Genomic DNA, 27,953 nt, shown 5'->3' with positions numbered 1-27,953 from the left:
TTTACTTGCCATGTCAGAAAAAATATGGGAGTTACTATCACAAGACTGCTGGGGAGAGGGGAAGTGAAAGTTCCATGTTTTTCTTAAACATCAGCCTCCAAAAGTGTCACAGGGGCTGGAGAAAAAAGGAAATACTTATATTCTATAAGTATTCTTATACACGTAATATAAAAAAATACACAAAAACCATACCATGCCATACAGGAGATCCAAAGCTCTGAGTCGGATAGACTCATCTTTGTCATCCAAACATTGGAGAATGAGATCCTTGTGAGACTGAACTGACTTCGGATGCGTTTTTAGGATTTTGGACATAGCTAACAGCCCCAAGTATTTCACTGTGAAAGACAAAATAAAACTTCTTTCCAAATATAGAAACACCGTTTTGTGTGGAGCATGACATCTCGACACCAAATGCTTCTACTGAAACCAACTTTAATACACTTGAATAAAAATCCGTGATGAGGAAAAGCAGTTTTGAGAAACAGTGCATCACAAATTAGTCTTTAATTTTATAATCCCATATGCAAGCACATAATTACATATATAATCTTCATCCCAGTCTTCCCGCACCTCAAGTTTTATCACTGATTTTAAAATATGTATTTAATATATAGAAACTATGGGTTTTGAGAACAGGCATCCTAGAATGAACTTCAAAAGCGCTGAAGATTGGTGTATTAAGTAGGAGCCCTGTTCTCAATGGGAAAACAAAAAAAAGACAGTAGGAAAAAGTGCTGCACAAAAAAGGATTTCTCTGTGCTCCTTGTAAGTATTCCTGCATTTCACTATTATGCTTACACTGCCAAACACTCCTCACTACTTTCCAAGCAGCAAGTTTATAAAAAGAGAAAGTCCAAACCATGGAAAGAGAGCTGGTTTAGATTTAAATAGCACAAACAGCAGTAATAGTTAATCTCATTTGGTTTTAAAAAAAACTCATTATAAAGAAGGGCTCACTATCAAGAATTATTTCCATGTTTGAAATCCCAGCAACTGTTTACAACATACCAGGCACTACAACACTGAACAAGCTGTCTGGAGAAACAGCTCACTCCTCTAGGACTGCTGCAATTTCTCCCCAGTGGTTGACTACTAAAAGCTTCCATGAAGACAAGCAACATACTTACAGTTCTGGTCAGAATCTTCTATCAATATCCTTAACTTCTGAACACAAAGCTGGAAAAAAAGACCACATCATGCTTATTACTAGCCTTAAGTCTTAATTAAAATAACTCTTCATAAAGTTTACTCAATACACAAGGAAACGTTCTGACCAAGCCCCCGGACCTCTAGGTAAGAGGGTCTTGTTGCATTAACAGATTTCAAAACAAAAGGAACCTCTGTATGACTGTATTGATAGCAGCAGCTGAATAAGGGAGTTAGGAAAAGTAAGGAGAATCTGCATTTTAGAGCAAAGGAAACGAGAATTTACATAGGAAATGCTTCAGTCTGAAGGATTCCACCTGACTGAGAGCATCTCGGGGAGCTATTGCTTTAACTTTTGGCAGAGGAACACTATCCAACTTCTCCATGGCACTTGGTATTACACAGTAGAGCAGAACAAATAACCCCCCTCCCAAACCCCAGTGTGGTACCTGGATGCTAGCGCTGTGATTAGGCATCCCAGAGGACAAAGAGATCAAAACTGAAATACACAAGCACAAATTTCAGTTTGTATTTCTGTGTTCTGAATGAATGCAACAACACAATACCTAAAGGTCAACAGCTAGCTCAGCTCACAAGGAAAGAAGCCAGTTTATTTTGTCGTTTGCTTGGACTTCTCAGGGGTCTAGGGGGATGAGAGAAGGTTGTGACACAAACTATAGTTTCATATACTTTAACACTAGCAGGGCAGGGAAAAAAAAGGTGTAGAGGCAGGAACTGCTGCAACAGCCAGGTAAAAGCTGGTTTTCATTACACTTTGTTCTCACTGAGGTTTACTTTACTGATACCGTCTAGCAGTCAAGACTGTAAATATGTCGTCAGCTACTGCATAACTGAGTCTTTAAGTGTGCACTTCCCTAATGTGATGAGAATGCAGCAATAGATCCTGGAGTTTAATGTAATTAGACTGCAGCTTTAATCAAGCCAGCTAGAGACTCGAGGCACAAATCAGGCCCCATTGTTGATGATATCGGACATTTGTAAAGCTGGCAGCACGCAGCCCCACAGCAGAAAAGGTGGCGTTATCTTGTTAACTGCTGCTGCCACAGAGCATGCCCATGTCAACACCAGCTCCGACCGAGCCAGTCACGCATGCTGACCTCAGGCACTAGTAAATACAGCGGCATTTTGCTCCCCATGACCCTGCAGAGCTACGCTTCAGAGGTGGTGTGGTGGATGCTACCATTCCAGGTCATGCGAAGAGCTGGCAGGGGCAAGGTGCTGCTCTAACGCAGGCACGCAGCTCCACATTTCATTTTCTGAGTTTGAGTTTTACATTACAGTCCCTGAGGTGTCCCGGATGTCTGAATTTCCCTTTGACTCACAGAATTATCCTATTGTATCTCAGTGAAGCACACTGAGCCGCAACAGAATTAACCACCATGTTATCCCCTTCCCCTACCATCATAATGTCACCTCACATGTCCCCGAAGGAACAAAGGAATATAAAGTGAGTGACAGATCACCCTTTCCTCTTTGAATTGACCCAGTACAGTAAGTTGCGCCACTATCCAACCTACTCACAACAGACAGGCTCGTGGCCAAACTGTGGATGTCAATATCCCTCTGCTTCCACACTACGATAGGAAAAGTGCCAAATCTCAGCTGGGATACTGTTATCCCTTTTTGCCTTTGTTTCTCTCTCCACCCCCGTTATGGAGTTCACTTCCCTTCCCCAGAAACTGAAACTGTAAATCAATGATTCCAATTAACTCCTTTAAGGAATTACACCAAGCTTTTAAGCTGTGAAATTGCAGAATTAAAAAATAACTCTGTTCCTTCATCACGTAAGAAAATTTTGTCAGAGTTTTCACAAGGCATCAGTCTTTTTTAAATTCTATTGCTGCTTGTATATTTTGTAGTTCTAGCAGCACTGAGGAGCTTGCATATAAATAATCACTTACTGTTCATACGCCGTTTCAGCCTTTAGCAAATGACATAGCTGTAGTAACTTAGCCTCACCGACTAACAAAGGCTTTTGGTTACAGTTACACAGTAACATAAATCAAAGTTTGTCAGTTGACTGACTTCAGTTATAAAACATATTAAGTTAGAAAAAGGTTTGCTGATGGTGTTAATTGATGACAAAGTTCATGATTTTTTTTCTAGGTTACAAATTTCAGTTCTCACCTGCTATTACTGTGTTCACACATTCATATAAGAGAGACATGGCTGAGGTGCTGAAACAGAAATCAAGTATTTTAAATAAGGAATGAAAGCGGCACATTTTGAAGAGTTGTCAGCAGTATGTTGGAGCTAGTTAACACCTTTAATTACACAAGAAATTGCCAGTATTCTGTTCCATATACCTTCAAACTAGATGACATTAGTCTCACTTAAAAACTGCTGGGGGGATGAAGGACTACTGAATGTTTTAAAAAAAATATTCTCTGAGAAGCAGCAAGCAACAGCATTGTAACACAAGGAAGGAGGGAGGAAGCAGTTACTCAAACCCTCCGTACCAGTTACAGAGCACTGAAGCAATCTTGTCCAAGGATCAAATTAAATCCTCTGCCGAAGGTCAAAATATCACGCTAAGGCAGAGAGATGGAGAACTTCAAGTCTCTCACTCTCTCCAAAAGGAACGAGTCACACGCAAACAGCAGACTCTTCTAGCATGCAGGGACACACTTGCTCATCCCTAAGTGAGCAACCCATTTTCAGTGTCTTGATTTCCCCAAAACTTAAATTCAAGACAACTTTTGCCAGTTGGAACACATATACAGTGCAATGCTGAGGATTTCAAAGGTACTTACAAATCCTGATCTACACAAGAGGGAAACACAGCAAACCTCACAAGTAACAAAAGGAGCAGACTCCAGAAGCAAGGTCTGCAAAGGTAACGAGCAAACAACTCTAGAGGCAGCAAGAGCAAACAATTCTGGAGGCAGCAGTCAGAAGCGATACCGTGAAGGTCACTCGGCGCACTGTATATGTGACACTAGCACGCTCACAACTGGGACAATAATTTTTGCTCCCTATGCACTTCGTGGCGGATGGCAGAGTGCTCGGCCTTATCCCTAAGTGATACGAGATCCAAAATGACTGAATGGAGACCAAACAGAACAGGATTAAGGCCCCACAAAGAATAAAATGAATGATTAATGTGGGAGCTGGGGAGAGGAGGTAGTGCCAGGACTGAAGACATACTGTCCATCTTCCTGCTTTTTCTGGCTAAGTACTGTTTATGGTGAATTTGCATCTATTGGTCACTGCTGCAAAAACTCGCTTTCGGTATCTAGAAGCAAGGCTGCTGGCTGGTCTGCTCTGAACCAGCCTCAAAGCTATACTAGTAGGATGGACAGAAATTTTTGGCTAAAGCTGCTCTCATGGCTACACTGATATATGTTCCCATCTATCTTCTTGCTCTGCCACATGAAAAGAAACAAACCTTTCAATTTAACAACTCGTGCATAAAATCACACTTCTCGTAACTGGGAAAACACATGTATTCTCTTCCAAGACATTTACTTTCTGATTTCAGTTCAGAATTAGATCCAAAGTAACACTACAAACCAGCTTTAACAAGGGACAAAGAAGTATCTTCAAATTTATCTGATCTGTATTTAGGATGTATATTAAAGGAACCTCTTCCAAAACATGTCTGGGCTGACAAAGGCATGAGAAAGAACATTAATATACTCCTTCTCATGCTGCTTTGGTGGGTCAGGCATTTCTAAAAAAGTGGAACAAATGGGTGTAGGTGAACGGATACACAGCTCAGCCTTTTTAAAATCAATTTTAATATGTTCTCCATAGTAACCTCTGGCTCAAAATGAAGTGAAAGGAAAGCAAATTGCTCCAATTTTAGTGTGTGCTTTGAAGAAATTCATGACGACAGCCAAACACCCCAAGAATTTCCTTTAAGGTATTTTACCTCTGTCAAGTTTTTTAAAAATAGTCCTGATATGATTATCTTCTGATACTCTAAACAAATAGATCGAGACTCAAGAAAGAGTTCAGAAATGCATCAACAGACTTAGCTACTGATCTACCTAACAGGCCCTTCACCACTCCTAAATGAAGAAAGCAGCATTTACATACATACCTATGGATGAGGTTCGTCAGGGGCTCAATCAATTTCTTTCCCAGCCTAGGTTCTAATGGAGTAAGAGCACCAAACTGTTAAAAAAAAGTGCAGGGAAGAAAGTGATTTAATAAGTGCTTTCAAACAGTATGAAAATGTGATGTAAATTGCAGCTTATTATATTTAAATGAAGCTGTATTAAAATATTTTTCTCTTTTTGTATATGTTCACAAACATTAGAAGATATTCCTGGTTTCTTTTTGTTTGGATTTAATGGTAACTATACCTCCAAGCAAGAAATCTATTTTCACACCCAAGGTAATCTCATGAGAATGCTAATCCTGTAAATATAGAATGTATGTAAACAAGAATACCTACCAATTTTATAATTTTAATAAGAACCCAATTATTGGTTGACGACGTCATCAACTTGAAAAAGAGCGGAGCAAGGGAAAGGTAGTTTTTGGGATTGCGTCGAGCCAGCTCACAAATAACATTTACTGCAGCAGACTGCACACCTGGGAAAAAGTGGGAAAAGCAGAAATCTCATCAATGCCTTAATTGTAACCAAAGTTTCTGGTGCAGAACCCCCAGAACAAAAGCAGCTCAAGATCCAGACTTGTGTGTCCAAGAGGAATGGTTCAGCCTCATTACCAACCATGAGGTAGTGAACCAAACACAAGAATGCAAAAACAAACCAAGAAAGGATTTTATTTAGTTTTGGCTATTTCCTAATATATCAGCAAGCTGGGTATCTGTTTTGGGTCCAGTATTAGAAAGAACAGACCACTGCCAGCCTCCTCCCTCCTCTACTGTGGATAGCTTGTCTGCGGGACACAGACAACATTATAATCAACAATCCTACCCACCCTGGAGTTCCCAAACACTCTTGCTTCTTCAAAATGTATTATTTAGACATGCTTAAATACAAGACAAAAACAATCCTTAAACAATCTGACTGGTCAAGTTCATTCCCTTCTAACTGCTCTAAATTGATTGTTCTCAATTTGAAATCTTTTAATCTAGATAGTCTGGGTTTTCTAGCAGACAGCAGTCCTTTTCTCCATAAAGCACAACAGATAAGTTATTTCTTAGTTTGCAGGTAAGGGGTGTGTCTGTTTTGCTGTCTTTAAAAACACTGTCCCTGGAAGATGCATCTTAAATTTCTACACCAAAGTAGCCCACTACATGCAATTAAATTTCTCGTTCTACACAGACACACATAAATCAGCTGGATATCACAGAATTGCATCACGCACAGAACTCTTGAAACACACGTACAGCGTTTTGGTGCAGTGAAGGAAGACCAGCACCTTCTTGGAAGACCAAGTATTAGTGTGAATATGATACAGAGCAAATGCAAGTTTCCTGTGCTGCAGTTCAATTGCACTGACAGTACCGAAGGGCCCCAAGAGCAGCCTGGGCTCACAGTTTAAATGTAAAAAAAATAAATAGACTAAGCGATGTGAAAAATCCACAGCAAGCCAATAGCTGCAGCTTTGTAAAAAGAACACGGGAAACAATAACAACCAAACCCCAAATCCTGAAATCAAGAGAAATATTTTCAACAGCCAAATTAAGCAAGCAACCAGGAATCATTAAGTAGCTTTGACCATTAAGGTTTAAGCCACTGATAAAGTTTCAATAGCTTTCTGTTACAAGAAAGAACTGGACATTTTCAAGAATATATTTCTAATACGACAACACCTGTTAAAACTCTCATACAGTCATCTACCTATTAAACAGGCGAATCAGTACCCAAACCACGATTACAGCATTCTTCATGTATTCTCATCTCCACAAGCTCTAAAAGCATGCATACGTAGATGTTTTGGAGCAGAAGAAATTTACCAAAATCCACTCACCAGGATCTGGATCTTCAAGTTTCTCTTTAAGGCGAGGAAATGCAGGACGGAGGGACTCTGGGTATTTCAAAAAAACTTTGTACATGATTAACACTGCCTTCTTCCTGATATAAGGCTTTGTATGTGACATCTGTTAAGGAAACAATTGCAACAGCCTCTCAGCAAATCTGTTTCCAGAGTTCTTCTCAAGGTCCTTATGCCCACACTAGCGCCTCAAAATTTCTTTCTGGGAGACTCAAGTACTTTTTGAAAACTCAGTGTTCAGGGGAGGAGAGTAAAATACTGTCTCATTCATCACTAAAACTAACAGAAATATTCAAGGTAATCCTCTTGAGCCAACTAAGGTCTGTCACAGCTCCCCAGAGAACCCACAAGAACAAAGCATCACGTAACAGTTCTAAATTCAATAGATGTTTACCAGATTTGAATAATTTAATATTCTTTAGTTACAGGGAAAAGTGATTTCAATCTTATCAACTCACCAGTGTCATGATGTCATTTGCCAAGTCCCTGGCAAGATCTGGAGTAACAAAACAGGACAAGCCAGTCAGTGCAACTCCAGTATCATATTGGTTAGGGCTACTCAGATCCTAAAAAAGGAGAAACAGGCTCAAAAATTTAAGATCACACAGGATGTTGAGAAACAATTTTTTCAGAGCAGTTTTATTCACAATACATATGAAGCACAGCTTCTACTTCATGGGTATATTCCTATCAACTATTAACAGGAATGTCCTCCAACACCTGCTAAAATACAGTTAGCCTGGGGTTTAATGGACATGAGGAATCGTAATAGAACAACAGATGGATGATTGCAACATGAAAGCAATTAAAGATACCATACCTTGGTGCTATTTTAGGAACAGCAAATAATTTTTTAAAACTCCTAACATGATCACCAACACGTTTAAAGTCCTAAAAAACTTGTATTAAATACTAACCCTGCTAAGTCAAAGCCCAGCTGTCACCAACTCCACTAGGAACAGGTCCTCTTGTCAAGTGCTTAACAGCAGCCTTGCTTAACCTCTCTGTTAGAGAAATGAGATTACTTCCCTTCCACGCTGCTGGCAGCACCGTAACTTTCAGTCCATAGAGACATAACACAAGCTAGGGTGTAGTATATATTTTACTGGCCAGGTTCCCTTGGTCTTACTTGTAGTCAGCATTCTACATAGTCCTACACAGTCTTTCCAGCATTTCTAAGCTTCAGACTCTTTTAACAGTATCAATATTTGTATCTGGGTATGTTCAAGTATAATTATAAAACCAGACTTTATTGAATACAGAGCATCACAGATCATGCCTTAACTGCAGTTATCAGGAAACAAAAATACGAAAGGAACTGCACAGAGCATTCCCACATGAACTACCAGAATTAATCATCCAGATTCACATGTACATGGAGGCTGCTTCAGGAGAGCTAAACATAGTCAGGCCTTCAGGGTTCTGTGCCATTTGCATCTCATTTCAAACCCTTTTGCAGGTGGTAGGAAATCAGATTCTACTTCAAGAATCTACTTCTTCAGCAGCAACAAAACTGCAATTCATTCTGGCTGTAATATATTTTGAGAACTGATAACCCCTTAGAATACAAAGCTGCTAGATCAACAAAACATGGAAAGGCATAAATAAAGATGCTTTTAAATAAAAAGCACAAAAAGGAAGGAGTAGCCTAGTAAGTGACTGAAATTCAGTATAATAAAGTCTCCATAATACAGAAAATGGATGGACGTTTTAAAAAATATGCACTTATCAGAGCAGAATAAAGGGAATATGAGATAAAGGGAAAAGCACTAATTCTTTAGGAAAAATGTTGGATAACATCCAACTGATCTTTTTTAAGTCAAAGATATTTTAGCTATCTAGATGGTAAAAATGTAGGCACATCTTGTACTGGATCAGTCAAGTTTTAAAGCATTGACACTTCAAAAAATTAAACCAGAACTTCAAAAATAGGAAAATAATGCTGCAATCCAGTAACTCTGAAAAAAATTCAGTGATAGAGCTCTATGAAAATGAATACAACACACTTTGGTCCATTAATACAGCACATAACTTTACATATACCCTTCACCATTTTCACATGTAATTCTACTAAAGTAGTCAAAAGCCTGATCTGTTATTACCAGAAGAAACCAGGCCCTTACAAATAGATTCTGTGGAGCCAGGTGACTGCTCATTTTCCCTCAAGACTGAGGACATGTTTCTTTACCCGTTACATTCTCATAAGAGCTGCCTAAGAGACTAGTAATATTAGCAAAGGTTATTGTGGTCACTATTCACTGTATTGAGTAAACACAGATAGCTGGTATGAGGCAGCAGAGTATTTCATTAACCCCTCAGCTTGTGGAATGAGAGTAGCCTGTAAACCAAGTAAATAGACTTCTGCTTAAACACCTTTACATTCCTCAAAGAAATATTTCATATGGATTTGAAAATACAAGTAGGGAGATGGTGCAAGAAAAAAATTAAGAACTGAAGCAAAAAGTTTACCTTTCGGATCTGATTAGTAGTCAACATAATTACATCAGTCCCTTCATGAAAGCATTGAGAGGCAGCTAGGTAACCAATTCTCTGTAAAAAGGCAAGGAGAAACCCAAAATTTATTTTTAAGTAAATTTAGGCAATGTTTAGATGAACGACAACTTTATAAGCTTTATAAGAAACATTAAAAAGATGAACAATTAGGCAAGAGGTTCGCACAACAGAAGAGGCATGACAGGGTTCTTTAGCAAAGGGGGTTTATATCAGGAAAGAAGAATCATCTCAGACAAGTAACATTTCTAGCGGTAGCACAGCTATCTTAAGGGTAGTAAAACTAGCTTCACCTTTTAGTGATCCATTTCTGGGTTTTAGCATCCACCACTTAGTGGATGAGGGAAAGGCTGCGGATGTTGTCTGTCTGGATCTCGGCAAAGCCTCTGACACAATGTCCCACAGCATCTCCTGGAGAACTGTACTGCTCATGGCTGGGCCAGGCGCGCTCTGTGCTGGGTAAAACGCCAACTGGCTGGTCTGAGCGCAAAGAGTGGTAGTAAATGGAGTTACACCCAGCTGGTGGCCGGGCACACGCAGTGCTCCCCAGGGCACAGTGCTGGGGCCAGCTCTGTTTAATACCTTCACTGGTGATCCGGAAGAGGGGATCGAGTGGGAGTGGTGATCTGTTTGAGGGCAGGAGGCTCTGCAGAGGGGTCTGGGCAGGCTGGACCCATGGGCCAAGGCCAAGTGTATGAGGTTCAACAAGTCTCAGTGCTGGCACTTGGGTCACACCAGCCCCAGGCAGTGCTACAGCCCTGGGAAGGGGTGATGGGAAGCTCCCTGGTTGGAAAGGGCCTGGGGGGGGGCCTGGTCAAGAGCCGGCTGAACGTGAGCCAGCATGTGCCCATGTGGCCAAGGTGGCCAACAGCATCCTGGCTTGTATCCCAAACAGTGTGGCCAGCAGGACTGGGGCAGTGATCGCCCCACTGTGCTCGGTGCTGGTGAGGTTGACCTCAAACCCTGCGTGCAGTTTTAAGCCACCCACTTCCAAAGGGACATGGGGGTGCTGGTGTGTGTCCAGAGACGGGCAACAGGACTGGGGAAGGGGCTGGAGAACCAGGGTTATGAGGAGCGGCTGGAGGAACTGGGGTTCTTCAACCTGGAGGAGGCTCAAGGGAAACCTTCTCACTCTCTACAACTGCCTGAAAGGAGGTTGTAGTGAGATGGGGGGTGTGTGTGTGTGTGTCAGTCTCTTCTCCCAGATAACTAGTGAGAAGACGAGAGGACAAGAGGAAACAGCCTCACGTTGTGCTGGGGTAGGCTTAGATTGGATATTAGGAAAAATGTCTTCACTGAAAGGGTTATCGAGCATTGGAACAGGCTGCCCAGGGATCACCATCCCTGGAGGTATTTAAAAAAACCCACACAGACACAGTGCTTAGGGCCATGGTTTAGTGGTGGACTTAGCAGTCCTGGGTTAACGGTTGAACTTGATCTCAAAAGCTCTTTTCCAACCAAAATAATTCTATGATTCTCTACTCTGTTAGAATGTATAGATTGAATGATCACAAAGATGTAGAAATAAGGTAGGACTGCCAGTAGAAGAAATGGAGAGTATTAAATTTATTTTGTCTGTGTTGACTCCTGACTTTCAGGTACTAAAGCCTGATGTGGGAACTATACCTTACAAAAGAACATTCCACCCTTTCTGGTGAAAAAGTTCTGTAACACAGAGCATAAAAAAAACCTTTCAAGAGAAATTACAAAGCTATTACAAAACAAAATATGCCCACTACTAGGAAACCTAGGTGTTCTTCACAAAAAAATACCCTGTTTTTCCACAAAAGATATCTGACTGCTGTTGTCAAACATCTGGTAGAAAAAGCCTGTATTAGCAGGCCAAGTATTACCCATTTACAAGCAACAAATGGGGTCTACTTCCCTTCCGTATTGAAAAAAGCAATCCAAAAAATGATGTATGAATGCATTCGTTAAATACAGTAACGACACAGCTTGGCTAGTACAGTTGTAGTTACACAGAGAACTCACTTTGAATGTAAACTTCGATGCACTCATGACTTCAATAATATTGAAAGCAGCCCAACTGATGTCGTAGCCCAGCATCTGTAACTGTGAGCAGAGAAGCCAGGATAAACAAACTGCTGAAATAACAGACTCAAGAAAATAGGTCAAGATAACTCACAAAACCAAACACGTAACAAGAGTCAAAAAACAATGCTATAGGACATCTCAAGTTTATGAACAATGTTACATTCCACACTACTTGCAGTAAGTGAAAGAAATCTCAAAATTCCACCAGAAGCAAGTTTTAAATAGTCTGCATTAATTCCAGGTAATACATATGCAGTTACATAAGCTTTGTTGTGAAGAGTTTTTTCCCTGGATTTTTTTTAATAAGGCCAGACCAGAACCATTATTATTAAAGTAATTCTTCAATACTATTTCTATCCCTCTCCTCCTCCTCAACCACACAAAGAGAAACAATCACCAGTTTCAAGTGCTCATGCAACTATGTGATAAGAAACAATCCAGTAGAAAACAACTTTTTTTTAGCTTGGATTAATTTAAATCAGATTAGCTTCCTGACTTATCTCAATAAAATAAAATTGTGCCAATACTAGCACCAGCACAACGAAAAGAATGGGAATACGCAGCCTCTGACATCGGACCCACGTGGGAGCATTTTTACCTGCAGCTTGCTCTTCCAATAGTCTCAGAAAAGCAGGCATTCAGACTGAAAATTAGCTCCAAGTCAGCAAGAAATAAAAAAAAATGTGATTACATCATACCCCAGCAAGGCACTTACGTATGTCAGTTTGCAGACTGCATTTGCTTTCACTGCAATGTTATCCTGCTTTAGCTCCTGCTTGATCTCATCGATGCACTGGGAGATGTATTTTGCCTGAGGAAAACAAACAAACAAAAATTTTTGCTCCTTTACCAGTTTTGTAGATTTCTAGCATGTTAGTGGGGGGAAGCAGCAGAACTCATCATTTGCAAGCACCAAACCTCTCTCACACATGCACTCTATTCAGGGAAGCGTTTAATTCTGCCAAAACTATTAATTAACAAGAAATATTACAATTCTATTACACTGAGATGTTTCCTCAGTGGCTTCTCTTCTCCTCCCTCTCCCTCACAATGACACTGCTCAGTCCAGAGCTCTAGTTTCCAAGATTTGTGGAAAAAAGTTGTTCAATGGAGATTATGTGCCTAGGGGTCTGAACAGAATCTGAGCTCCATCCACCATTAGTAGGACCTGTACCAACAGGACAAGGGGTAATGGTTTTAAATTAAAAGAGGGGAGATTTCGGTTAGGCGTGAGGGAGATATTCTTCACTGTGAGGGGGGCGAGGCGCTGGCAGAGGCTGCCCAGAGCAGCTGTGGGTGCCCCATCCCTGGCAGTGTTCAGGGCCAGGCTGGACGGGGCTCTGAGCAACCTGCGCTGGTGGGAGGGGGCCCTGCCCATGGCAGGGGGCTGGAACTAGACGGTCTTTAAGGTCCCTTCCAACCCAAACGGTTCTGTGACTCCTAGAACATATACTAGTCACCTCAATGGGAAGTCAGAGATCATAACGCATCTAGAAAAAACTGTGTCAAATGCTATTAATAGCCCACAAATGTTTGGTGACTGATGAAAATACTACAAGTTACTCTTCTTCTGGGCACGCTGCATGTGGATGGCATCACAGATGTGTGCCTACAACAGTCCTCACGTCTGACGGGACACAGCACAAGTCACATACGAGATACACACACTTCTGCCTGTATCCCTTGCCATCCAACTCCACCAAGGCAAGGACAGCCCCTCCCTGGCTGAATTTTGCCATTTACACATTTTGATAAGCCACACTTATTTGTATGAATTTCTCAGTAATTCAGAAAGCCAAATGTCACAATGTTTACATTTAAATATCGGCCCTTCATTTCTTTCCAAACAATCACATCTGTGCTTGTAGGAGGGATGTGGCAAATGCATGATTTAAAAATATCTGTATAGATTTTACTTTATACATAGGGTTCACTGAGAGTTCTTTCAGTTCACAATTAATTACAATTTAAGTACTGAAGCTATCTGCTACAGAAATCATGAAAATTTAAATGCAGAGAAATAATCTGTCTTTAGAAAGCCATACATACACCGGGGCATTTCATATTCCATATAAATAAATCAACTGCCAGAGGAACCAGGTCAGAAACAGCTTACCTATTTTCAACGTAAAATCCTTCCTGAATACCATTACCTTCCACCAAAAAGATATTTTCAACACATAAGTTTACTGGTTTGCCTTTAATTACCATCTCTCCTCTTCAGACTAAATTTTGTGTATTACCCAAACCATTATTTGGTCTTTTACAAATGTTCTACAGCAATACTCATGCTTCAAGTCATAAAAGTTTGCTGCTAGAAGAAGAGAATGTTATTTTTTATAAATAGCAGGTGACAATAAAAAGCAATTGTACAAGGTCTGTAGTGCAAAGAGCCACTGCAGTGATCCAGGTGAGGAAATGTAGCAACTCAATTTTAAAGCAGGGACTTCATACTCCAAGCAGCAGTCATATAATAACAATTTACACTGCTATCGTACATAGTTTAGCGATACCAGAATTAGAATCCACCATCAGGATGCACAGTGAATACACACAATTCAGAGGAGCAGAAGCTTCACTGGTCTAACAGCTTCTATAGAAGCAGAATAATTTGTGTGTCTTTCCTCTCCAACTTTGCACTTAAAGGGATAAAACCAGCTCCTCCTTGGCACTGGTAAGCTCAGGTGGAATCGCATTTGTTATTGGAACTTCTACTAAAAGTCCATGTTGACCCTCACGGAGGTCCTGTGTGACCCATTCCCGCAGCCTCCTGAGCTCCCTCAGACAGCAGCCCTGCTCTCCAGCATAACAGAACGCAGAAGGTCTGATGGAAAAAATTTATGGCAAATGAATTTACTTGAAGAAATTTAAGACCTTCCTAAATGCCTGTATTTGGGACAGAAATACTATCTTTGCAGTGGGAATTTTCATGTTAAGGGAGGGCATGCTAAACACCAAACCACCCTTTCCTTTACAGAGATACCCATCTGTCCTCCTGGATACGGGCACGTGGATCACATCTGCCTGGAGATAGCATTGTCCCCAAACGCTTAAAAATGACATAGAGTCCAGATGACTCCTCCCTGGAAGCAGAACATTCAGGATTCTAAAACCCTTTGCCTGAGGAGCGATTCTGGTCCAGACAAATCCCACAGCAGTTTAAACCCTTGAGTATAAACAACAACAACAACAAAAAAAAGACTTCTGACAGTAGGAAATAAATACTTGATCAGAGATGACGAAAGAATGAAAGAACAACGTATACAACACGCAACTGAGCTACAAATACATTGTACCTAGCTTTGAATATTTTATGCACACATAGGAGCATGCTGGAACAGTGTCACACAATCCTTCATGTGTGTATCTTATTGCCACACCTTGGTCAGCAAGGTCAGCACTGGTTCTCAGTGCAGGATACCAACACGCCGGGCCTCAGACGTTATGTCCCTAACCAGAAAGAAACATTATTGTCATTTCCCACAGCATCTATCCCCAACTATTTAAATATTAGCTTAAGCTTCCTGGAAACTTTTTGGGAGTTGAACACAAACCACTGTATGACCAGGGTGTGTGTGGAAAGGTCAATAATGCACAGCCCGGGGCAGCTGAACACAGGCTCCCAGGTCGCTAGCCACACTGGATGGCCCCAGCAGCCTGCAGGCCAGCCCCTGCCCGTCGGTTAGCCCACCACAAAGAGCAAATCCTGGAAAAGTGTATTACAGAACCCAGAATGAGATCTGAAACTGAAGTATGGGATTGTGGAGCGCGGAAAGAAGTCCTTCCAAAGTAGCTGCACTTCAAACACTAAAAGACTACAAGGCATGAAAAGACCCTATATATAGAAAGCTTTAAAGGATCAGCAGGTATTAACTTCTTGTTAATCTCTGCAGAGTAGCACCGTCATGAATGAGCAATATGAAGAAAACTGATCTAGTCGGTCTCCCCCTTAAATCTGAAATCCAACCACCACACCCTAGCCAGATTCCCTGCCACATTTAACGTCTACATAAATAGGAAGGAACCAAACAGGCGTGTGCGGACCTTCAGGGAAGCTCTTCCCTGGTCTGGCGAGTGGAACCGCTGACCTCAGCAACGCACTGGACTGCAGGCTGCACCGAAGCTGACCAACACCCCCAGGCCCCACACCGCAGCCTGCAAGCTGTTCAACGGAGTCAGGCTACGTGGTCAAAGGATGAACCACCACTTGATGCAATGAAGAAAAAAACCGCAGTCACTCAGCAGGGCCTAAGTATTTGCAGGGAGAAAAAACCCAAATGCAGTTACATACCGACACAGGACAAAATCCGAGTATCTTTCCCAGCATTGATTCACTAATAGTTTTTGCACAAATCCTTCTAATATAGCCATTTGCCAGTGTGGTAATTAAAAATAAATACTTCCCAGAATGTAACTGGCTCTATTTTCCTTAAATGCTTTTGAGATCCCATGAAGAAAGAAAAGCAAATAGAAAATACTTCACAGTATTCATTATAACATCAACATATTTCTTAACTACTGACTTCTTACAAATTCTGCAACAGTCTCATTTTAAGTCTTCCCGGGATGCTACTCCACGGCTGACACATTTTGGCCAGTCAACTGAGGAGCACTTTTAAGTCACAATATTTACAGACCTTTGGACATTCCCAGCCAGGCTGCTTTGAGCAAGCAAGGCAATTACAAGGCTGCCTTTCACTCCCGGTGTAGTGGAGAACAAGCAGAGGCATTAAGTGAAAGAACACCCTCAGAATGATGGCAATCCAGGCAAAGCTGCGAGCCTGCAGTCAAAAGCTGAAGGGCGTATGATAACACAGGGAAAAGAGCTGAGAGGGGCTCTTTTATTCCTGCTAGGCTACCAAGTGGGAAAGGAGCCTTTCCCAACTCCGTGGAAAAGGCTCCTTAATGAAATGCTATTGCAACCACTTGGGCGATTGTTTTCTCTCACATATCCCTCAGAAGGAGGAAGATTACAGAAACACACTCAGAGCAGCGCAGCTAAAACCCAAGTAAAGCATGCAGATGTTAGCAGTAATTACTCAACAAATCTGTGAATACAGCACAGAGTCGTAACTGCCATTTCTTAATGTATTCCAAACAGATGCAGTAAGCATTTTATATCCATTAACAAAACACACAAGCTAATTTTTAAAATAAGCCCAAATTCCTCAAGGATTCCAAGACCTCACCTAGAAAATATGTGCGTTTAAACGAGTGCGACTGGCTAAAATAAGAATGAAGGTATCACAAATCAAAGACACGATCCCTTTGAAAAGGAGGGAGGGAGAAAGAAAAAGCCAAATGTCAGTTTATAGGATTTTTCATCTCCCTAACCATGTTCCTTGAATTAACTTTGAAAAACACTAAAACTTTATTCCAAGCTCCAGCCAAAACAGAACTTGGGGTTTGCTGACTATTTCAGAGATGTTCACAAAAGACTAGTATTTTTTCTAAGCAGTATGTGAACAAAATTGAAAAATCACTCATCTAACCGAACAATTACATTCCTAGGAAATGTGACTCTCTATGCTGTATTTTCATCGGTTGATGAGAAGACACTAATGATCAGAATGGGTATCACTGCAGAACCTTTACATTTCATCGCAAAAGCTATTAATTTCCAACAGCCTTAAGTAAGCTGTACTCTTATCTCAAACATATACCATCTTCAGAAACAAAAAGAAGGCAAACCCATATTCTTACCACTTAGGGTTACAGTCCAGCAAACCAAATGCAGCAGAATCCTTCACCAAAGTCCTTGTCAGGATCCAGCCTCAACCCACCAGATCTGCTGCAGCTGATCTGAGATTCAAACCTGTCACTTACTGCAACAGCAAAGTGCTTTCCACCCAGATGAAAAAAGCAAAACGTCAGTGGACACTAGTCCCTGTTTCTCCTGCAATTTCAGGGTTAAATGCAGTGTGTTTTAAGGAAAGGGTGATTAACAGCAAGAGCAAGACAGGATCTGATAAAAATGCATTAACTACACCATTCTAAAACAGGAAAAGTTTGGAATAAACATAAAAATAAATCACTGAAATAAACATAAAATATGACATTTCTTTCCTTTTAAGCACTCTAGGACTTTGAGACAAACTCCATGAAATCACATTGATCACAAGCACATGGCAATCTCACATGAGATTAAGATGCCCACAGTGCTCCAACTTCCAGAAAACCAGCAACAACGGCCCCTACCTTCTTCTTTTTTAATAATCTTAAGAAATACTACCGGTGGGATGCACAAGCCATGTGACATGACCACCATGCTTAACACAAGAGGCAGTTACATCAAAGACACTGTTGGAGGCAAAGCAACTTCCAAATTTGTGCTTCAAACAGAAGATGCTGTTACAAGCACAGTGCAGATCAGCTGCCACCTCCTACCTTAGGAAGGAGGATGGAAAGAAATATGTATCACTTGCCAGGCTTCTATCAAAACCCCCAAAAGCGGTACTTCCCATCAACATACACCACTGAACTACTCAAATGGAATTTATATACCTATAACTGACTACAGTACCTGGAACACAAGCATCGTACCATGACAGCACAGCATAAATGAACTGAGGTAACAGCCAAGAGCATAAAAAAGCAAAACATGCTGCTTTCCACTCACTTGGACACGGTGGCAGAGATAAGTATATTAGATGTTATCTTCTGTCATACAGAACTAAAAATATTATATTATTTAAATGCTGTAGAAAAAACTATTTGACATAAGCAACAGGATCCTTTGTTAGGATTACTCCACAGCTGGACAGAAAGAGAATTCCAACGTACACGCTCCCACATGGTATCTATCTCACAGCTAATTTCACTAGAACCATACGTAAGCATGTAACAGAGTATAAGCAGCAACTGAGAAACTGCACAGCATTTAAGCAGGTTTGCAGCAGCCAAAATGAAACTATGCAGAGGGTAGTCAGATGTAATAAAGAGCTCAGAAAACATGTTACAACTTGAAAGGCATTTCCAGAAAGCCAAGCTTATCTTTCACTCAGCTGTTGATAAACAGTATTGCTATACGTGCTTTAACATGTCTGTCTTTGCCTTTGCTACCTAGCTTTCCAGGGATTTATTTGCTCATTGTGTAGGTAGCCTTAAGTTCCTAGATCAATGTATGCTTCCTAGATTAATGTACGGCTCGCATCGGTGATAAACACTGGAGGCATGAAGGTGAACCTTTGCCATTTCATTTGCAGTAGTCTTTTCCTATATTATTTATTATAAACATGATACATTATCCACTACCCCCTTGTCTATTACAACCAAAATGAGACAGCAAGACTCCTTGGCCAAACAACACCGATGGAGGAATGTGAAAAGTCAATTACACTTTTTTCTTTTCTTTACGTTTACTGAAGTTACACATGCCAACTGACATTTTGCATGATGCGTCCATCTGTCCTAAACTGATTCATAAATAGATAAAAACCTCTGAACCTTATTTTCAAAATTCACAGAGATGCTATGCAAGTAGTGTACACCTACTATAGATGCTATGCAAGTAGTTTCACAGGAGATACTAAACGACCCCAAACAAACCATCACAGCACCATAAGGAGCTGCAGAACACCACATACGATCTTCTGAACAGGTATGTAATACAGAAGGGTTGGATTTCAGAAAAGAAACAACACGCAGAGTTGCAGCTGCTCATCCAAAGTGACTCCAAGCGAGACCCAGGCAAACGCATGCACGCAGACACGCTGAGCACTGCAGTGCCAGCAGCTTCTCTGCAAGCACCAGGGTGTTCTGGAGGCTCCCACGGAGAGCGCCTTTTCCATGGCTTACCCAAAGAAAACTGAAGTATTTCACACAAAAGAGCATGTACACAGGAAGCTGGAGCACAGCTGTGCAAGCCATCCTGGAACACCTCTGCAGGCGGGCTAGGCTGAGATGCCAACAATTAAGTTATTAGCAAAACCCACAACAGCCCAGCACAGATCGGAGTAAGCAAGTATCATCAGCAAGGGTCTAGAGATGGCCCTTAATATCTCCAGTCTGATCAGTCCCTTAAATATACATGTCTCCAGCCTGATCACAAATATTGTTAATTCAATTGCACAGCAATTAAACAATCCTCAGGGGCCTGTACTGTCTAAATCAAACCTGAGCAGACAACTTTTAAGACCAGAGAGATGTGTCAGATAAAAGTGCTTGTCCCTGCAAGTACAAGATGTACTCAAACTTTTATTTTTACATTACTATGCAAAAAGCTATATGAGTACTTTTACAGTATTTTCAATTCACTAGTTCCAGACATATTTCCGTGCATAGTATCAGGCTTTGGTAAAGGCAGACTTTGTTACAAGCACGTGTTTTGTTGTATGCATAGGAAAGAGTCACTCCCTTCCAAGGAACTAAAGGAACGATTATTTCTGAGACACAGCTGACTGGAAATAGTTCAGAGGGAAACATCACAATAAAGATGCTTAATGATGTATTAATACTATATAAAAATGTAACACTGAATATATAACAAAGCTGTAACACTGATTTATGCAAAGCTATGAGTGCTTTTCAGTTACAGAAAGGTAAGTAGGGCAATGAAGAAAAAGATGGTTCATGGCCATCGCTGACTTAAATTCAGTACAAAATATTTGTGAAATTAAAAGTAAGTTTGTTCAATTACTCCCTGCTGTACAGTCACACCACTCACTCTAAACAAACTTGTATTTCTCAAGGCTGAAGCATAGTGACACTGCGACAGCTCCAAGTAATACATTTTATGCAGCCTGAATTTGCCATAAACATTGAGCCCACTGGAAGAAAGTTTCAAGACATCTGCTTCGACTCCTACTTACCTTTAAACACCTTCTAACATATGAATCTCAGTGAAAGCTATCAGGTTTGAACATCTAGATCACAAAAGAAATAACAGTAAGAACAAAAGAGCTAACACAAAAACAAGCACTCAACTAAGTGGTCTACAAACTCTGTTGGATCGGCCTACTGACCAGGGAACTGAGGAGCTAAGCCAGTATCAACCAAACGTTTTTCCATGGCCAGGAACATTTCAGTATTCAACAGACTTGCAAATATTTCAGTTACTTTGAAGTAACTGGTGGTTGAGTGCTTCTTATTAAAAAAAAAAAAATAAAATCGCTCAACCACCTTTATGAGCCACTAACACTACCACTAACCATGTTGTTTTCTGCACCTCCTGCCTTACTCAAATATCTTTATATTTCCTGCCACCTGGATTTAAGCAGACTCCCCTTTAGAATTATGAAGCATTTCTATTTTGCAGCATGAATGATCAGGTTTTTTTAATAACCTAAGGAACACAAATGCTTCTTTGTAACTGGTCCCATGACTCAAGTCTTCCTGATGTACGTCATTCAATGCTTCCCTTGCTGCTCTTCAGGTCGCACCAGAAATGGGACACACTACCACAGAACTCTAAGTGAAAAACCTAAAGGTACTCTGTACACCAAATATATTCACTAGTCCACATCGTAGAGGACGAGGTTTTTCAGTCACTTTTGTGGACACTGATGACGTCAGAGGAAATCACAAAAGGCCCCATTTTCTGCGCTGGGACAAAGATCTGCATCAAAAAGCATCAAACAAACAATCCTCTGAAGACGACCACAGTACAGAAACAGTCAGGATCTTTATTCTACCTTGATTTTTCTGGCCACTCTTCCACTGGCCTTGCAAAAGGCGTGGTGTATGGGCCACTGCGTTTCTTAGGACAAGGTCCTAGAAAGCTCTTCCTCTCCCCTGAGCCTGCCTAGACAGAATTTGTGCTCACATGTCTGAGAAAGTGATCTGTCTGGAGCATTTCAAACCTGCAGAAGAGATGGCTACAAAATTATCTGGACTGGGAACAAAGGTATTAGTCCCACTTATGCCACAGTCAATTAAGTAATATTTAACACAGGAGAAAGCAAGGAGCTAATGAAAGGCAGCACTAATGCAAAGCCTCAGCTGCTCTCTACTTGTAATCATACAAGGCGGCCCACATCTTGGCTTCTGTTCCAAGGCTCCAGGCCCTTTATTTTCCGTGACACAGCAGGTAAGGCAGGGACACTGTTACAGCCGGCCTTGCCACCTCAAAGGCCAGCACTAATCTGCTTTTTAACTTGGTGCGAGGTCCCTATCCAACCCTCTTTTGTGTATTGTTTCTATTTCTGTCTTTTCCAGTGATTCACACGCTCAAAGAATTAACAATAGCAACTCTAGATCCACTTGAAAGTGGGTGGAATAATGAGCTCCCTTCAAAGATATTAACACACATATGACAAGCAGTAACTGATCGAGCATCAGTGACTGAAAGAGCTGTCTGTCATCAATGAACTGCACGCTGCCTTTTAGTTGGGCTGTTTTCTCAGTCTCGGGCACTAATAAGCTTTTTAGCATTCCTCAGAATTCCCCTGTTAGGTTCCATCCCGTACCCTTTACCTTTAGATACTACCACCGCGATAGTGGCTAGGTGCCAAGCTGTCAGAAGACCACAGCATTAGACCGTCTTCAGCCTCGTTCACCAACTGCACTCAAAAAGACTTTTGCGATGTTAAAAGATTCCTCAAAACTCCTTATCCCACCATTTCATCCGAAAACACATCAGAGAAGTAGCTGGAAGTATGCAGCCCAGCACAGCAGCCCTTTATTTAGTGGAAAAGGTTTTTTTTATGATGCAGACCCACTGTCCTCAGGTAACAGTCACTAAGAAGTGAGAACGTGCTGCCGGTTTGGTAAGCCCAGTCTCGGAGCAGTGAAATACATATTTCACAGCACAGACACTCAACACACCTCTCATTTCACATTGTATTATCAACTGAAATTAATTAACCAGAAAGATTGCTCCTTTCGCTCTTCCAACTTGCTTCTGTACAAACAAGTATCTCCAAACACTACACACAAGAAAATGTGGATTTTTTTTTTAATACACTTTTTCCTCAAAGTATTGATTACCAAAACTATGAAGTGCTAATCCTGGCACACAAGCAGCAGATTCTCTGAACGAAGAGGGAGGCAATTTTCTCAAGTCATGAGAGAAGTGCACAGACAATCTGTGCAGGATTTTTTTTATTTTAACCCCTTTGCCCTCCTTAAGTGTCCTCCAGTAAACCAAAGGCACTTGAAACACAGAGGGCTATGGTCTGAACAGGACAAAGCACCACTCATTTAACATCTCTGTTTCTGTTATTTTATCATTTCAGTTTTATAAAGGAACCTCTCACCATAGCATGACACAGTAGCTTCCTTGTTGAGAACAACAAACTTTCTTAACTGCAAATACAAAACACTGCGCAAAAGCCAAATACCATCAAAGGATTATCCCTTCCTTTTATTTCAGATTCAGGAGAATATCCCTAAACAGAATTAATTTCTCACTTTGGAATATCTCAGAAAAAAATCCATTATGCTTCTAACCGGCTATGGTACCAGTCATTCCCCTCTCGAGCGTGCTGTGTAGCAGATCCATAAAAAGTAGGCACAAAATGGGGGAAGTTATTCCATAGGGTACAAACCCACCTCGTAACAGGTGAAAGACTCATCACTTTTATTATCCAAAAGATTTATTTTCCAAGTGAAAGAGAGAAAACAAGGCATTAAAAGTAGAGGTCAGAAGAGAACGCAATAGGATCAACTCTTTCTTGCAGGTTTGGCTTTCCCTCAGACTTCCAACTGGGAAACACCACAGGGTTTAAGGCACCTGTACAGGGCGTTGCAAAGTAAACACAACATGTCAAACCAGGAAAAGATCTAATGCTGTTACACTACCTCATTCCTTCCACACCGTGTTTACTTTGCAGAAGAACGGTGCAGCTCCAATCTGCCCCAGAAGACTGGAAAATGAAGGGAATATGTCTACACAGAAAAATGACTGTTAACCAACTCCTATCCCTTACCGCTCGTCCTTACAGAAGGCTGTTGCTTCAGTTTCAGCATTTTAAATGCAAAACAAACAGGTCAGCTTTGGATATAGACCAGAAGCTAAAATGAAAATGGCCTCTGACAGGTAATTAAGCCCTCTGCAGGAAGAATGTGAGCTAAAGTGCAAGGCAGCCTCCAGTACTCTCTCAGTTCTTCTTGTGAGGCGGAGGACACTTAAAATTTATCAGTAAAGAGCTGTGATGCTCCATTTACTTCACAACAAGCCTTTGGGGTATGCACTTAAGAGTCCCAGCAGTACAGGATGAACATGAAACCATCAAGCAAGAACGCAGGTCTGTCAGAATGCTGTATTGAGAAACCCACGTCTGAACCAAGGTGACAACCACTTGGCGCATCCTGCACTACAAACATCCTCCACGCGTCAGTGAAATACCAGATACACTCCTTGTGATGGTACCTGCGTAGGAATTGGAAGTGAATAAATCTTACTACCTACCAGGAGAGCTGCCCAGGAAGATGAGGGACAAAGGATGGCACAATTTCAATGTCATTAAATTCCAAAAGACAAGAACCAACACACACAACAGAAATTAAACTTTTGCAAAAAGCTTAACTAAATCAGATGTCAAAGCAATAATCATGCCTTTACTTCTTTCTATCTCATTTTTATGTAACAACCACAGTACCTCCTCTCTAGAGCCACCTCTTCCGTAGAGTGACTCCTGTTGAGCTGAGATCAACAGCTAACATCCTTGCCACCAAAGCACACTGCCGTTTGTTTTAAACAAATCTGCACTTCTGAACAGGACAGGGCGTGTGTCTTAATTTTAAGCACTTATCTTGAGACACACAAATATTGGTTGAACAACTACATTCAGTATTGAGGCAACATTTAATAGATACAATGAACAATGGCAGCACTGTAGGAAAAGGCGGAAGAAATCCTGCAGCTACTTCCTCTAAAATACCATTCTGATTTTGTAACATCACCTGAAAATTAGCAAACGTCCACAACCATTGCCTGGGAAGAACTGAATTCACAGCAGAAGGTTTACAACCCTCTTCAGCTAGCTCAGCTAGAAAAAAGCAACAATACAGTGCTGTCTGCAGCCACTCTGTGTAATTAAGCAAAATCTTTGAAGGATTAGGAAGTAGCCCGCGTTACAGAGGGCACACATTTCATCAGTGCAACATCTACTGATCAGCTGAACACGTCCTGAAGTTCAAGTTTTAATTTCTGCTGTGCACGTGAGGACATAAAAAGGAACTACCCTTACAGTTATCTATTGTAAAAATTTCAAGACTTGTATTTCAAACCAAAGAGCTACCCTAGTTTAAATTACTACCGTGCTACTGTCCAACTACTGCAGCTGACATCAGCCTCTTTCTTACAGTTACAGGCAACACATTTCCTTTGACCTCAGTGAATCCTAGAGAGTGCGTATACCCGTCTAAACTTCCTTCAAATATACAGAGCCCTACAATATTGTCTGAGGAGTATTTTTTCCTAATTCCAAAGGACATAAAAGCCACTGCTATTTAACTAGTTGTTGTCACAAACTGAGAACAAACTGGGTATGGCTTATGATGCGCAGGAACATGTTAATCCTGACTGCGTAACAGCATCTGTGCTCTTCATGAAGTCCTGGAAAAGGAGCTATTTGTCACAAAATTATTTTAGAAATGAGAACAGTACATTCAATCCTCCTCAAAGACAACTAATGCCACAAAGGCCTGGACCAGCCTGGACCTTCATCAGAGGGATCCTCAGAGGTCTGACAGCTTGATGAAGCATTTTCTGTCCTATGCACAAAAGAATAAAGCGTATTTACTGAAAGCAGCATAACATACAAACTGGGCCTAAGCATGCTATGGGGAAGTGCTCCATAGAAACTCTGTTCACCTGTTTCAGCTTTGAGTACAACGCATCAAGCGTGCACATAAACACGCTGTTTCTGCTTTTCCATGTAGTTTCCCCCGTTTTGCAGGGCGCTGCACACTTCATAGTAGCACTATCTTCCTCTGTCACCAAATCAATACCCATAAATTTAACATATACTAAAACAAAAACGTAAGTTTCCCAGGTATCATCACTACCACATAACGCCTTGCCCTGTGCACTACAGGCTTAAAAACCGTTGGAACATTCAAGTGGTTTGGAGGTTGTGTTTTGCGTTTCAGTCCAACAGCACCAGTAATGAAGACCATAGCCTTCCAAATTCAGTATTCCATTTAGTTCCATGCTTACAACTTTTTCAGATACTTTTCATAGCTGATACCATTTGGATATTGTACTTGTATGAAGACCCATGGTAGTCTGCAAATACTTTTAGCCTGTCACTAACTCCACAGCAACTCACGGATATCCCAGCAAAGCAAAACTGTTAGACTGTTCATGAGAAAGCTCCCACAGCCATGACTACTTACTTGAAGATGAACATAAATGATATCCTTAGTGTTTGTTACTTCCCAATTAACAAGTGACACCTCAATGTGGAAAGTCTCACATAACACGTTCTTGATGACTAATTATTTCACCTATACTAATTTCCCAATCACATGCTTCTAATACAAGGGAGAGTTAACGGGCCAACACTTCCAACTGCTTTCTGGCTACAAGACGTCTGTAACAATGAAAATACATTTTAGTGAGAAGATGTACAACATGAATAACTGGAAAGCTGAATTGTGCCTGGGGTTTCCCGTGTATCAGCTTCACGATGGAGTACAGTCCACTACAGCACTTGACCCTAGCAGCACCACAGGGCGGAATCCCAGTTGGATGTGTATGTATGTACGCGTCTCGGGGATCCGGCCACCACATAACACACTAAATGGGGATGCCGGTATCAGGCGTGACCCTCCCTCAGCCTCCTTTGCAGCTCCTGCTCCCTGGTGCCTTCTCCTCGCACGGTCCTTCCCCCCAGCCCACACCCCGGCATCATCTTCCTCGTTCCGACTCCTGCTTCCACCTCCCCCAGCGCAACATCCCCTCTCCCGGGGGACCGAGCCCCCGGCTGCTCCGGGCCCGGCGCAGCCCCGTGGAGGGCAGCCCCCACCGCCGGCCGGCCCGGGTGACAGCCCATGGGAGGGCTGAGGCGAGGCAGCCCCGGGCGGCGGGCCCGGGGGAGGCGGCAGCCCCTCGGCGGGGGGGCCGGGGCCGCTCACCTCGTCCTCCTTGTGGTTGCGGATCCCGCGCACCAGGTCCTGCAGGTTCTTGTCAAACATGCGGTCGATGCTGCCCTTCACCATCTTCAGCGCCATGGCGGCGGCGGGCCGCGGGGCCTGCGCTCGGGGCTGAGGGGCCGGGCCCAGCCGGGGGGGCCGCCGCCGCGGCTCCTACTGCCGCTACGGGTGAGACCAGCGGGCCCGGGCCGCTCACATGCCGGGCGGGGGGGCAGGGGGCGCGGGCGGTGCCGGCCCGCGGTGGGGCACGGGGCGAGCGGCAGGCAGGGGCGGCCCGGCGGCCGCAAGCCCCAGCTCCGGGCTGCGCTCGGCCTCCCAGCGCCTGACAAAATGGCGGCCGGTCAGCTGAGGGCCCGGCCCCGCCCCCGCCAGCTACACCACGCCCCCGCGCCCGCCCCCGCCGCGCCCGGCCGGCCCCGGCCCCGCCCCGCCTTCCGCGGCCCCGCCCCTCCCACGCTAAACCCACTACGCACGGCCGCGTCACAGGCTGCCCCTGACCCCGCCCCCGAGTTCCCGCCCACCCGCTTGGCCCCGCCCCCGGGAGCGCTCCCGCTGGTCCCACGTGGCGGGGGGAGAGCGGGCCCACGCCTAGGACGGGGGACCCTCCGTGGGATTCGGGTCCGTCCATGGGGCTGGGGTCCCTCCGTGGGACTCAGGTCACTTTGTGGGGCAGGAGTGTGGGACTGGGGTCCCTTGGGTCCCCCTCGTGGGGCTGGGGTCCGTCCATGGGCCTGGGGTCTGTCCGTGGGACTCAGGTCCTCTTTGTGGGGCTGGGGTCCCTCTGTGGGACTCGGGTCCCTTGGGTCCCCTTCGTGGGGCTGGGGTCCGTCCATGGGCCTGGGGTCTGTTTGTGGGACTTGGGTCCCCTTGTGGGGCTGGGGTCCCTCTGTGGGACTTGAGTCCCTTGGGTCCGCTTCATGGGGCTGGGGTCTGTCTGTGGGGCTGGGGTCCCTCTGTGGGACTCGGGGTCCCTTGGGTCCCCCTGTGGGGCTGGGGTCCTCCCATGGGGCCGGGTGCCGTGGGGCCCTGGTGGGCTGGCAGAGCTCCAGCCGCAGCTCACAGGTGTCACCACCGGCTGCACAGCCAGCAGGGCCTGGTTCTGGCAGTGCCCTGGTGGGGACGCAGCCCCCAGGCACCCACTGCAGCCACCCCATGCGGAGCGAGCACCAGCCTCCACAGCCACTTGCAGCCACTGACACTCGTGGGGACCTGGGTGGCCTCATGGATAGAGTCACCCGCTTCCCCAGGTGACAAGTGCCAGCGCC

At 43.0% G+C, this 27,953-nt stretch overlaps 1 protein-coding gene across 4 annotated transcripts in view; it reads right to left on the bottom strand.

Moving 5' to 3' along the window:
• AP3D1 (adaptor related protein complex 3 subunit delta 1) overlaps positions 1 to 27,011 on the bottom strand; it is a 46,972-nt gene extending 19,961 nt beyond the window's left edge. For 2 of the 4 annotated variants that reach the window (XM_040591071.1, XM_040591072.1), the window contains exons 1-12: positions 26,671 to 27,011; positions 12,365 to 12,460; positions 11,587 to 11,667; positions 9,553 to 9,633; positions 7,542 to 7,649; positions 7,060 to 7,189; positions 5,573 to 5,712; positions 5,216 to 5,289; positions 3,298 to 3,347; positions 1,599 to 1,648; positions 1,131 to 1,179; positions 193 to 338 (exon numbers count right to left, since the gene is read on the bottom strand). In XM_040591071.1, the coding sequence (XP_040447005.1) occupies positions 193 to 338; positions 1,131 to 1,179; positions 1,599 to 1,648; positions 3,298 to 3,347; positions 5,216 to 5,289; positions 5,573 to 5,712; positions 7,060 to 7,189; positions 7,542 to 7,649; positions 9,553 to 9,633; positions 11,587 to 11,667; positions 12,365 to 12,460; positions 26,671 to 26,766 (1,101 nt within the window). In that variant the 5' untranslated portion in view covers positions 26,767 to 27,011. Of the gene's footprint in view, positions 1 to 192; positions 339 to 1,130; positions 1,180 to 1,598; positions 1,649 to 3,297; positions 3,348 to 5,215; positions 5,290 to 5,572; positions 5,713 to 7,059; positions 7,190 to 7,541; positions 7,650 to 9,552; positions 9,634 to 11,586; positions 11,668 to 12,364; positions 12,461 to 14,945; positions 14,967 to 26,670 lie in introns of those variants that run through there. The other 2 variants (XM_040591073.1, XM_040591074.1) reach the window with 2 other exon arrangements.
• Positions 27,012 to 27,953: the final 942 nt, after the last annotated feature.

The sequence above is a fragment of the Falco naumanni genome, chromosome 4 (genome assembly GCF_017639655.2).
Source record: "Falco naumanni isolate bFalNau1 chromosome 4, bFalNau1.pat, whole genome shotgun sequence".
In the NCBI taxonomy this organism is placed as follows: Eukaryota; Metazoa; Chordata; class Aves; order Falconiformes; family Falconidae; genus Falco; species Falco naumanni.
The sequence above is the reverse complement of the archived record's forward strand: the minus strand, read 5'-3'. Positions and strand labels throughout refer to the sequence as shown.